At 43.9% G+C, this 13,985-nt stretch overlaps 1 protein-coding gene across 1 annotated transcript in view; it reads left to right on the top strand.

Moving 5' to 3' along the window:
- The window catches only part of prdm6 (PR domain containing 6), a gene marked incomplete at both ends in the record, with an annotated part of 146,827 nt that overhangs the window by 73,787 nt on the left and 59,055 nt on the right, over nucleotides 1-13,985 (top strand). Inside the window, one exon of the mRNA XM_080498808.1 lies at nucleotides 6,040-6,164. Within this exon, the coding sequence (XP_080354934.1) occupies nucleotides 6,040-6,164 (125 nt within the window). The remainder of the gene's footprint in view (nucleotides 1-6,039; nucleotides 6,165-13,985) is intronic.

The following is a 13,985-nucleotide window of genomic DNA, read 5'->3' as shown; positions in this document are numbered from 1 at the left end:
CGGGTCGCTCCGCAGAGGTGCTACTATATTATACACATATGTATTATATAACACGTGATTAACTTGTCAGTTGTCTTTTTAAAATGATGCCTACGAAATTAGACATGAAGTATTTGTGCTTGGAATTCCACCAACCAAGGCAAGCTTGTTAACAGGTACTTACTGTATGTGTACTGTAAGAGATTTCTTCTCCGCACTCGGAAAAACTGGTCCAACTGGTCTAAACAGGAAGCAGGCGCATACTGATTTCCCAGAAAAGATGCCTTTTCATTGTGTGGAAATGCCACAGATTAGCAAGAAGTCTTTGAATTCCATGGCATGAAAACAAATTGACAAAGCTTGTTCAACTATGTGTTCAAAAACTTTTAAAAATTCAAGAATAAAGTTGAAGAACAAAGTTGAGGAAAAGTGTCATCTGGTATATTTAGAGTGCAATTGAAAAGTGGAGGATACAGTTAGTTCTTGGATTGATTTCAACCTCCTGAACTGGAGAAAGAAGTAGAGAAGTTGGATGAAAGGTTTAATTTAACATGGACGTGTAATGCGCCACACACTCCAGTTTGTTGTTTATCAGTCAGACTTTAATCACATATAGCATGTAGCATGTAGCATCTTTGGTGTGTGAGCCTGAAACGCTTTAGCATGTAGCATGTAGCATGACTTGGAGCTATGTGCTGAAAGCTAATGAGTGACATCAGGCTAACTGCTGGATTGCTGCTGTTGTACGGACTATCTTCTTCTCAGAATCTAATTTACAGTCTGTCTCATTAAAGGTCCCATCTTGTGCAAAATTCCCTTCATAATGTTAACAAAGAGTAATATGTGTCCCTATGTGACACATGTGTAATGTGTGAGGCTCCAGAAGTGAAGAAAGTCTGTCATCTCCCTTACTTTGTTGCTCCACGTTTTAGTTAATGTGTGCTCATACAAGCGAATCAGAGATTTTCCCTTCATGATGTCATGTGGGGATATAACCACTCCCTCTACTGGTGAAGCTCTGTGTTACTGATATGCTCAACAAATATTGTGTAATATGAAAACAATTACAGCTAGCAGGACACAACAGACACGACCAAACTCAGAAACGTATTTTAAGTGACATTCTTCTTACTCATTTTCTGGATCCCACGTTGTGAATCCAGCCTTGTTTGATGAAAGTTGGACTGTGCAGGTCCAACATGTGACTCTGTTAGATCAACACCTTCCTCTCCATGAGGACGCGTTCCGGGACCTTGTGAGGTGTTTGTGTTGGGAGATTTATAACCTTGCGGCGTCCCTCCGAAGCGTTTCATGTGTTATTATTTAAACGCTGAGTGTGAGGCTGCCTTAGCTTTGTATGAAAGCAGAATGAAAAGATTGGATGTGTTTGATTACCTGCACAAGCATGTCTGAATGTAGCAGCATTCATGTTTGACAACCCCCCCCCCCACACACACACACACACACACACACAAACACTTTCTTTAAAGCCATTTGGGGGGGTATGTATGATTTATCGCCCGGTCCCCCCTGGCTGTTTGTACATGGGTCCAACACCACCTCACCCCTTCCCTTGGCTGCAGTGTGGAGAGAATTATTATTATTATTATTATAAACACTTTCTCAAACCCAGATCTCAGTTTGGCTTCTCTTTTTAATAGTAAAGTTCTGTTCTGTTTAATCTGTACCAGTGTCCAGACTTCACCCTGCGGGTAATAAAAACTTTCACTGTCATCAAATGTTCCTGTAATTCTTCTTTTTCTAAAGCAACAGTCTCTACTTCTCCCCAATCCAAGAAGTTTTGGACAGTGTCCCTCCATCCATGTTCAATACTCTGTCATCCAGACTCTCAGATTCGAACCAGGGATCTTCCTGCAGTGAGCTGAGAGTGCAAATCTCCATAGCGTTTATAGACACAGTATGAAATGGAAAAAAGGAAGAACAAAAACATACAAGAAGAAAACAAACTTGCAAACAAATGAGTCTGCAGTTCAGTGACTGCAGACTTCAGTTCTGATTTCAAGTGAAAGTGCAAGATTTGTGTTGCGTTTTCGATGTCTGTTTCCATGACAACGATGCTCGGAGCCACTGAAAACTTTTTTGAATTTTTTTTGAAAACTGCACAGTGGAACTTTTCAGAAATGCTTGGCCTCTGTCATCATGTAGACAATGGAAGCGCTGCTACGGCACAGGGGGACTACAACTGTGGTAAACAGTTCTTCTGCACATGCTCAGTGTACAACCAGTCAGAAACAGCACTCCGTGGTGTCATGACCTCCAGTCCAGATTCTGCTGGACTTGGTAGTTTTATTTTGATGGTCACTGTAGTAACAATCCGATTGGTTTTCTGTACAATTGATTGTCTGTGTTATTGTTCATAGCTTATTGTTCTCTGCTGCATGTGAGTGTGATTTCATAACAAAAACAACCAACAGCGCCAACCTGTGGCCCAACATGAGAACTACATTGTTTACATATAAATGGACACCGTTTTCAAAACATTTCTGAGGAAACATGAAACTCTTCTGAAAGTTTTCAGTTTAATTTGCTTCTTATTTGCTGAGGACACCATTTTTTCAGATAAGAATATTTTGGATTTCCATCATTTCTCCTCTGTGGTTAATATCGTCCAGCAGGTACTTAGAGCTTTTTGGCATTGCGCATGTAATTATAAAGTTTTTAATATAATGCCGGTGTAGGACATAGATATTTTAAGAGCAATGAAGCACAACACATGAACTGAAATCTGACAGACTGGAAGCAGAAACATCTTCATTTTAGCAACTGCAAACACTGAAAGTTCAAATGAGAGCTCATGCAGCTCAGTGGTGTTTGGTTCAACCTGCTCACACCTGGACAACTTTGTAGTCATCTGGACCACAATGCTAGATCAGTTTGGGTCTTAGCTGGTTAATGGAGAAAAAAAATGGATTCTTGGTGAGATGTAAGCCGATAAAACAGCAGCAGAATAACTCTTGAATTTGGAAAGTGCAGCTTAAAGTATTGAGGTAGAAATGAGTATTTACATCTTTTGCTCCAGTATACACAGTACTTTAACATCTTTGCTCCAGACCATTGGGCAATCAGTACTTTTTCCAAATCAGTGTTTTTCTTGAACAGATTCAAGCGTCCATGATTCACATCAGCTAAAGCTATTTGTTGAAGAAAGGCTGAGATGAGTCAACAGTTTATCACGGTAATATAAGGTAATATGACATCGGACATCCGTTTTAAAGGTGGATTTGTGTTAAATTAGATTTAAACTGTGAAGTAGGAATCTATAGGAAGACACAGCCAATGTTTCTCCTGTCAACACGAGTCTGCAATGAGCTGTTAGAAGTCTCTGTTATTGTGTCGCTCGCCTGTTGTTTCACAGCCTCCATGTTCCTGCACTCCTCCTAAAAATGTCTTTTTCCATCGCTTTTTTTAATCTCCTCCCTCTCAGTATTTAAGTTTGGTGTGTCCACACTTGATAAAATAAGCATCTTTTCCCACGGCTTGACGTTGTGGCTCCGCCCACCCTGCCTCTGCGTCCTGCTTTGTTTTTATTCTCTTCAAACCTCCTCACAGTAACTCAGCCACTGCTTGTCATTCCACCTTTAACGAGACACGGCACATCCACCGGAATGGACTCATAGTCCAGTGTAGGTGTTCCAATACCAAACAATGACATTAAATCACATACGTGTTGTGGATATGGTTAAAGTGATGGTAAAGGGCTGCTGGAAACACAACTTTTTGAAACTTTTCTAAAACTCTCAAGCACCGTTGCCATGGGAACCGTCAAAAAAGGCACTTTCTGGAAACACTCCTGGCTGACGTTTGAAACGCTGCTACGCGCTTTGTGTGCCGCCGCTATGGAGGGGCAAGAGAAACAATGTGTCCACCGTGGTGTCATCACCCCCAGTCCATATTCTCCTGGACCTGCTACTTTTATTTTGGCAGTCATCGTAGTAACAATCTGTCCACTAGAATGCCGCTGTTCTCCCATTGTTGATGTTTATATTGTTGTTCTCTGCTCACGTGTGTGTGTAGTTTCAGCTTAAACACAACCAACAGCGGCCACTAGTGGCGCAACATGAAAACAATATTATTTCCACTGTTTCTGCTGTTGCCGTTGGAGCAAACATCATTTTCAAAATGTTGCTGTGTTGATGCGAAACTGTTGTTTAAGTCACGCGTTCAGATTTAGAAGGAGGGCCTTCGACTCTCCTTGAATCTTTTCCCAGGGTGAGAGGTGGGATTAAATCCAAGACCTTCCAATTGAAAAACAACCAACTCAATAAATGATCAAATAAAACACAAGCAGTGAACTCAGAGCCAATCTGCTGCACTTTGGAAAGCAACTATAGCTCAAGTCCATGTCACTTGACCCAGACTGGGCTGGGGGATGTTGGAGGCTGATCCCAGGTTGGACAGTGTCCTACATCTTGTTTTATTGGTTTTATGTGTAAATGTGATTCTCCTCACTGTGATTGCCCAAAGTGGGGGAAGAGTCCCAGGTGGAGTGTTTCAGGACTGTGTGTGTGGGGGGTCTTTTCTCAGTGGAGGACTTCTCCAGCTTCATGTAACATCAGTGTGTGTGTGTGTGTGTGTGTGTGTGTGTGTGTGTGTGTGTGTGTGTGTGTGTGTGTGTGTGTGTGTGTGTGTGTGTGTGTGTGTGTGTGTGTGTGTGTGTGCGTGTGTGCGTGTGCGTGTGCGTGTCCTCGTCCTCCTGACGTCCATAGTGAGCGCTGGAGTGTTTAGGAGACGTCAAGTCAAGCTTCTCTCTCCCCGCTGGATTAAACTCAACGTGCTTTGAGTCATTGAGACGTAACGTCGTTGTTTTGGTTTGGATTAGATCACATTTCTTCTTTAAGCACTTGCCCCGAGCTGTTTGCACATTAGTCATCTGGCTCGTGGGCACATTGGCAGAAAGGCTGTAGAGTGGAATGGGTGACCTCTCAGCAGTGACGCCCGCCCCCCCCCACTGGGAGACAAACGTGTGGGAAAGTGTGTGAAACACCCTGCGCGGGATATGAGACTGTGGCTTGCTCATGTTGTTAGAATGATGTTTTTGGGCCTGCGAGGTGTTGTTTTAGCAGAGCCGTGACCCGGGAACCGTCGCTCGCCGGCCGCCAGCACCAACAACAGCGTGCTCATTAGTTGGGCTGAAGAGAGTGAGAGACACCAGATATTTCCCATAAATCATTTGGGGTCGGTTTAGACGTGAGACTCAGCTCTTATCAGATGGGAGAGAATTAGAAAAAAGAAAAAGACCTGGGCACAGTCACAAACCTATAGAAGAGTATAAGACATTTTCTGCTTCCAGTTTGGTCAAATGTACAGAAACTTTCTCCACCAAATCAGTCCATGGGCCTGGTTTACTCACGATTTGTGTGCGTAGGCAATTTTCAGTCTTCTCTCAATCTCTCACTGCTCATCTCGTTCCCACCGCTCTGACTCTCCCACAGCTCATTTGCCATGTTGGGTTTCATTTCTGCCAAATTCAGACATTTTGCTGTGACGTGGTTTGTCTCGTGACTTCCTCCCTAACAGTTCAACTCCATTACATTAGTGAAGGTAAGCAAAGGAACGTGGAAAGAAGGCAGCAGTTCTCAGGGCCTAATGCAAAACATTTGAATTGTCCTGTTTGCATGTGATGTCAATTATAGTATTATTGTCATTTTGTATAACAAAAGCATAATCTGCTTGGGTATGTACATTGTTACTGAATCATTTACACAAGATCTGAGTAAAACAGGACCAAGAACCCTGATTTTATGTTTCTAAAGTGGGCTATGTTCTTGATATTTATTTCATTTTCTTTCTATTTACAGTTTTTAATTCAGATAATATGAAAGCCCGTCTACATGGCAATGATTTACAGTGAAAAAGCTCAACTTTCGCTTGCACACATCGATCTGCACTGTAAAAACATCCTGATGTGCTGGACCCTGAGTTGAAAACAAGTCGAGCAGAGAAAGCGGACTGTCGACATCAATGTGAAGCAGAAACCTCGATGTTGATGCTTCTCGTGCCACACAAGCTCATGCTGCTGCTGCTCTGTTTGTCTTGCAGGTCGTGTATCTTCTACCGAGCGTGTATGGATATCCCCCGAGGCACCGAGCTGCTGGTGTGGTACAATGACTCCTACACTTCCTTCTTCGGGATTCCTCTGCAGTGCATCGCTCAGGATGAGAACCGTGAGAAAACTTGACTTTATACTGTCTTTACTGTGTCGTTGCGTTTATCTCTGGTTGTCTGTGTGGAACATCTCGTTGGAATGTGAATGCTTCACGGGTTTGGACTGAACTGAGCCAGACGAGGAAACATGAACAATGGTTTAGGATTGTGACGGGAGAATCCCTGTCTGTCCAGCAGGGGCTTTCTTCCATCAAACAGTGGCAGTGATTTGGCTGCGGCGCTGATATGAATTTGATCCGAGCCCCTCGGCTCTGCGACCGGTCCGTCCACACTTACCGCAGTTTTCTTTGGACGGCGCTCTGATGTTACTACAAACCGTATTTACACTGTCAGAACAGGGGTCCCCAAACGTTTTCCTGTGGGGGCCACACAACGTTTCCCTTCTCTGATGGGGGCCGGGTCAGTTTGTCACAGAAAAAGTGTGACGATCGCAGGGGTGCCTAAATGTAAAAATGTATTGTTTTCCACAAAGCCACAAATAACCCTTTCAGGGTTCTTCACAAAGTAAAAGTCAGGAAATAAATAATAACACTGTTAATGAAATAAACAATAATCAAATAACCCTCTCTCAGTTCTTCATAGCAAAAAGCCCAGAGTTGAATTAACCTCACAGAATTTAATTAATGCCCACTGTGTTTATTTGAACACAGTTAAACATATATGTATAATATAATAATAATAATAATAATAATAATAATAATAATAATAATAATAATAATAATAATAATAATAATAATAATAATAATAATAATATAATAACATAATAATATGTATAATAAAAGCAGCTTTTTGCTGTGTTGGTCTGAAATAAATGTGATAGTATTTAGACTGGAGCGGTCACACCCTACTGCCATACTACTACCTACTGCCACACCTTATTTATTCTATTAGTCACTTTCTATCCATATACATTTATTTATTGACATGGTAAATGTGTCATGTATTTTTACGATATTGGTCAATAACAAATCAAATCCTGTCCCTGCTCCTCTTCCTGCTCACTCAACTTTGTTCTGAACCATAAAAAGTTCTGAAACTTCGGGATTAGAAAGTCTAAATAATCAAAAATACGTTTTTAGTTGAAGTTTTTTTTATGTGTTGAATTCGAGTGGGTTTTTAATATGTTTGTGTGACGATCTGAATGTGTCATGAATCTGAAACACAAGAATCACGTGAACGCACTCTTGGGGCGAGAAATGGCGGCGCCCTGTGGTGGCATGGACTGTTGGCGATATCAAGTGAATTTTGCCAAAACAAAAGTCAAAATATCACCAAAAAAAACCACTGACCCGTTCAAGCGAGGTGGGTGGATGATTCACTTGCCCAAGCAAAGTTTTACTAGCCCTGGACATTCAGGCAAGCCTTAATGTCAAGCCTTGACTGTATATGTAAAAAACATCTAAATGCGTCTCTGGTATTGTTCAGGGGGCGGGGCCAAATGTGGAGGCGGGCCGTGGTTTGGGGACCACTGTGTTAGACCTTCGACCCACCACCAAAACAATGATGCAAATGCACGTTTATGCATGCAGTCTGCCTGTTCTCTGATTTATTGGTCAGACGAGCCAAAACCACATGAACCATGGACAAAAACACATTCGGACTAAATTGTACGAAGGGCTTTCTTTTCTGTTGTGACCTGATTATTTTCTTTCTCCAGATTGAAACAACCTTGCTTTACAGCTTTGTCTGATTGATGTGATTGTGATTTAACTCTTTATTGTCCATGTGACCATAGACAGCCATTTCTATATATTATCTAGTTTTATTAAAGCAAGCTCACAAAATTTGATTTTGGAGAAAAGAACATGAATTGCTGGAAACTAGTACCTGGAAGTGAAGGATATTCACAACCATGTTGTGAATATGAATGTTAGTGATTATGTGGAAGCACATTGGGACTGCTAATGAGGTGTAAAGGATAAAAAGTCAATTTACCTGTTAAGAACAAACACAAGTCAAATAGGTTGAGTGTGTCAGTGTGCAGTGAGAAGCTGGAAGGCTGCTCATAAATCGCCACTAACAGAAGCTATTCAAATCTTTTTTTACCTCCTGTTTTAATAATTGGAATCATGATCAATATACTGTTCTCAGCAGCAGGTTCTGAAAGCCCTGTAGAGGTTGAGAGTTGGAAACAAAACCCAATAAATTCAGTCTAAAGACAGAGACGACTTTAATTTGACAAAGGTGTTTCACCCTTGAGAGGCCTCTTCACTGAGAAGAAGATAAAACAAACTCTGCTGAGCAGATTCTTCACCTGTTGGAGATGTTTGTTAGAGTTACACAGTGAGAGCAACTTTGGTAGAAAGTACATCTGAACTGGAGCTTTTCCAGAGACAAAGGCCACATTTCACAAACCCGGGTTTTTACAAAAACGGATTTTTCCAAAAGAAGTTTTCATCGACTCGACCTGCATATCCACCTGGTTCAGAGCTGCGATGAGCATTCCAACCTGTAGGGGACAGTATAACGAGAAGCATGGAGCCATGAAAAAATACTACATCACTAACTGTGATGTAAATAACCATGGACATAATATAGATTAGACGCCACTTCGACCACGACTCCCTATTGGCGCTGGCGAGCCGTGGCGCCGCCATCTTGGCCCGGTCGCTGCTCCGCTCAGTCTCATCTGCTTGGCAGGAGAAATGAAGTGTCAGAGACTTTAACCAATCAGAACTCGCTGAATACTCAACTGATCTTCACCTGCTTTTCTTTTCTACAACTTCATAAATGTAGTTCTGATACTGGACACATGGTTTGGTGTGTTTTAATGTTCATAGTGGAATAAACAATAATAGAATGTTCTGATTTGTGATCTATGAGAGGCTATTTATAAGACACAACACACACACAGTATATAAGGATAAGTTTTTCACCTGCCCTGTGGTTGGCCAGAGCATATTTACATTCATGAATGCTAATAGCCTATTGATGATACACCTGTTCTTTGGATTTGAAGATGAAGATGGAGGACGAATTCATCCAGTTTATTCATCCAGTTCATCAGTGAATCCTTCCTCCTCAAAGCCACCTCGCTCTTCTTCCTCAACTAGTTGTCTTTGGGAAACCTTCAAAATGAAAACAGGAGATTTGAGAGTCAAAACAAAAACATTTTAAAAAGGAGACTAAGCTTATTATCTCCTTTCCTCCTTCCAGTTTCTTATAACCTTTCTTCAACAAAACTCCTATTTTGATGCATAAACGATGATAAACCACATTCTACAGTCACATGTTGTCAGTGTTTCTCAGTCAGAGTGGAGGAGGAGACATTCTACAATCTATTCTACAGTCCCATGTCGGGGGGGGGGAGGTTCAGATGCAGGGACCAGGGAACTAACTTTGGAGGGCTTGATCTGGCTGACATGGAATGTTGGATGTTTAGTGGACAGCCAGACCCTCTGATGTCTTCTGTAGCCAGGAGCCAACGGCAGCGTCTCACCAATTACAGGGCTGAGGGCACTGTCGCTTCCTTCTCCTGAGCTGAGAAAAGAAGAGGCTGTTATCCACAGATACATACCAGCCGAAGAGGTGGGAAGGCTGTTGTGAGCATATTTCACCCATGTCAGCTGTTTTGTCCAGGAGACTGGGTTTTGGGCGGCTATACACTGAAGTCCAGTCTCCAACACTTGATTAAGTCTCTCCATCTGCCCATTTGTCTGGGGGTAGAATCCGGAGGAGAGGCTCATCATGGTGCCGACTCTGGTGCAAAACTCGGGTCGGCAGGAGAGGCAGGAGTTGACCAGAGGGAGGCGGACGGGATGTTTTGTTTGTGGAGCAAACAGGGCACGCTGCGATGTACTCCAATACCTCCTTTTCCATTGAGGACCGCCAGAATCGTTGAGCGATGACCAAGATGGTGCTGGAGATTCCGGTAGGACAGGATATCTGGGAGGCCTGCGACCAGTGAATGACCTGGGAACGTAACTCAGGGGGAACAAACAGACGGTTTGGAGGACACTCTGGTGGAACAGACATATCCTTGATGGCCTCTAATTGGGTTCTCTATCTCCCAGGATAAGGATCCTATAGAGCAGGAAGAGGGCAGAATAAGAGGAAGGTCTTCCACAGATCTAGCAGACGGAGTTAGTCTGGACATAGCATCTGGCTTCAGGTTCTTTGACCCTGGCCGGTAGGAAAGAACAAGGTTGAATCTAGTGGAAAAACAGGGCCCACCTCACTTGCCTGGAGTTGAGTCTCTTTGCTGTACATAGACACTACAGGTTTGTATGGTCTGTCCAGACGAGAAACAGGGTCTCCACCCCCTCTCGCCAGTACCTCCATTCCTCCAGGACCACCTTGATGGCCATCCGCTCTCTGTGTCCCACATCGTAATTCCTCTCTACTGGAGACAGTTCACAAGAGAGAAAGGTGCAGGGGTGTAATTTACCATTGATTCAGAGCATTGTGAGAGGACAGCCCCTTGTCCGGAGTCAGAGGCATCAACTTTGACCACAAACTGGTGACAGGTATCTGGCGTCATCAGGATTGGGGCGGAGATAAACGAAGTCTAGAGTCTGGAGAAGGCGGCCTCTGCCTGAGGAGTCCAGGTAAATAGGGTGAGACTGGAGGTATGATCATGGAGAGGAGACGCAATAGAACTAAAGTTCCGGCTAAATCTCCAATAGAAATTGGCAAAACTGAGGAGCCGTTGTACGTCCTTGAGATTAGTAGGAGTTGGCCAATCCTTGACTGCACTAACCTTCTCTGGATCCTTCATTACCTTTCCTTTGGAGATGACTTGTCCCAGGAAGTCAATAGTAGACTGATGAAACTCACACTTTTTTGTGACGTAAAGCTGGTGTTGGAGAAGGCACCTGACGACTTTGCGGACCTGTGGGATGTGGTCTCCTGATCCAGGGAGATGATGTCATCCAAGTATACAAACACACTGATGTTGAGGAGGTCCTGAGCACATGCTTAACAAAACCTTGGAAGACAGGTCATGATAGCACTGAGGTACTTTAGAGATCTCTGGAAAGTCAGGTACGAGTTCAGAACCAGGGTTAAGGGTTCGAACAGTCATGAGGGGAAAGACAGGCAAACCAATACTGATCTCCCCATTCCTTTATCACTCCTGTACCCCAGTTGACGCACTGATTGTGGCATTGAAGCCACGGTAGGCCCAAAATAATCTCATGGTTGGGAGAGTCAAAACTGATGCTCTCTGAATGTGAGTCCGGGAATCTGAGGATGACTGGCTAGTTGTGATGAGTGACTCCACCCATGCTGCGGAAGTCTGCAAATTAGTGTCTGAACCAGAGTCAATGATCGCAGAGATCTTTTCATAAAAGCCAATGCCTCAACAAACACAGTAATTTGAGGGCATGAAAGGTTGGAGAGAGCGAGGTCATGACTCACCAGGATCCCAATGTTCCCTTTAGGGCATGTTCCCCTGACTGGACAGACGGCGATGTAGTGTAGTGCAGTGTTCCCCTACAGTTGATGCACCTGCCCTCTACAATACATCGACTCATTGCCTCAGGGGAGAGACGGGCTTGGCCCAACTGTATGTCGGATAGGAGGGTAGACTGATGGTGGGGTCATGGGAAGTGGTAATGGGACCAGGGATGGGTGTCTGCAAAGGTGAGGTGGTACATAGCGCAGAACAGAATGGAACTTGGAGGTCTTGCGCTTGGCTAAATGCTTGTCGATTTTAATGGTGAGAGCCATCAGTGAGTCTAGATCCTGGGGAAGATCTAATGGTCTTGGATGGATGCTGATAGACCCTCGAAATAGGCATCCAGAAGGGCCGCAGGATTCCTGTCATTCTCAGCTGTGAGAATGCGGAACTCTCTGGCATAATCAGAAACCCTCCTGGTACCCTGACAGAGATGGACTAAAGCTCTAGCAGCCTCTCATCCTGGGGTGGTGTGCTGGGAAATCTGGAGTAGTGAGGAAGTGAAACTTGCTCGGGATTCACAGGTGCTGGATCCGTGATTCCACTCAGCAGTGGCCCACGCCTCTGGTCTTCTGTTGAGATGGGAGTTTATGAAGGCGATGTGTGCTTGGTCCGTGGGATATGCTGAAGGCCGGAGCTCAAAGTGTAGGTTGCACTGAGCAGTCCCCGGAGTCACCGGAGAATCATTCAGGACGGGTCAACTGAGGTCGATGTGGCAAACCAGGGGGCGGTGAAGCAGCGGTTATGGCAGGAGCTGGATCCTGAGCAGGAGCAGGATTTGGAGCCCGGGCTGGCGTTGGAACCGGCAGAGTTACTGCTCAGTGAACTTGCTGCATGGCAACGGCCATCAGGGTCTCTTGACGGGGTGAAAATTCCATCATGTGCCGGTGGAGGAGGTACATCTGCTCCTCCTGGCCGGCAAGTCTGCGGCCCTGGACAATGAGAACCTCACGGAATGGTTCTGAGTTTACTGGGTCCATACTTGGCCAGTTCGTTCAGTCAAGAACTTGGCACAGACAGGTAAGACCCAAATGCAGGACTTGAGGCAGGAGGAAAGTTCAAGGGTTTTATTGAGGCAGAGGTATCCAAGGTGGCAGACAAGGAGAAAATCCACAAACAGAGCTGAGGTTGGCAACAGGGAGTCAGTCAGCAAAACGCTGGGACATAGTGAGGAAGACATACGAACTGGCACAGGAGGAAGGGAGAACACAGACTAAATACTCTCAGACAAGACGAGACTCAGGTGGACACAATGATGGGAGCACACAGAAGGAGAAGATCATTGGTTAATTGAAAACATGAGCTGAGGCACACAAGATGGAGGGGCAGGAAGACAAGCCTGAAACAGAGACAGAGGTGAGTGATTTCAAAATTAAACAAGAAACAAGACGTGAAACATGAGGAAACCTGAAACATAATCTGGGGAAATGTGACAGAGAGACCTGTTTACACAGTTCCGAGTGATCATATCGCAAATGCATCGTTTGTACATTTTCTTTTCAGAAAGGTTCCACGTTTAAATGGAAACATTCTGAAAACAATGTTTTTGTAATGAAATAACACACATGCAGCAGAGAACAATGCACTCTAAATATTAACAATGGGACAGACATTTTAGTGGACAGACGACCAAGTTAGATTGTTATTACGGTGACTGTCAAAATAAAACTACCAAGTCCAAGAAAATATGGACTTGGAGCCACGACACTCGAGAGTAGGGGTCTCCAACGCCGGTCCTCCAGGGCCCCTGTCCTGCAGGTATTAGTCTCTCCCTGCTTCAGCATACCTGGATCTAATGATGATGTCATCACCAAGGTTGTGAAAAAGCCCAATAACGAGCCCCATATTACAATCAGGTGTGTTGAACTGGGAGGAGCTAAAACATGCAGGACGGGGCCCTGGAGGACCAGGTTGGAGACCCCTGATCTGGAGGAAACTTTGTTCTGATTGTCTCTACTGAGCTTATGCCGAACAACCAGTCACTACAGTTTACACAGCATTTTCTAAAAATGTGCTTTCAGTGGCTCCGTTGTTGTGCAAACAGACAACCAAAATGCAATAAAGTTTTAGTGTTTTCACTTGCCTTGCAAATAGGGCCTGAGACAAGAGACTCAGAGGTTTTACTTAGTTTCAGTTTTAGTTTAGTGTATTTCCTTAATTTAAAAAAAACATTTCAATGCGATACAGAACAAAACTTTTCAAATTCCTGAATGAAAAGAAGCACAAAGAAGATTTCACTTAGGTACTCTGCCCCTTCATGTCAAATAATCTTTTTCCATTGAAAATTAAAAGCAAACAGCAAATGAAAAAACAGTCAAAATGACTATAAAATCCGACATAGCAACTCTGGCTTAAATCAGTGAGACTTGGGTGAAGTTGGCTTGTGTTTGGAGGTTTGCAGGTTCCAATCCCACAGTAAACA

The sequence above is a fragment of the Blennius ocellaris genome, assembly GCF_963422515.1.
Source record: "Blennius ocellaris genome assembly, chromosome: 7".
In the NCBI taxonomy this organism is placed as follows: Eukaryota; Metazoa; Chordata; class Actinopteri; order Blenniiformes; family Blenniidae; genus Blennius; species Blennius ocellaris.
The sequence above is the reverse complement of the archived record's forward strand: the minus strand, read 5'-3'. Positions and strand labels throughout refer to the sequence as shown.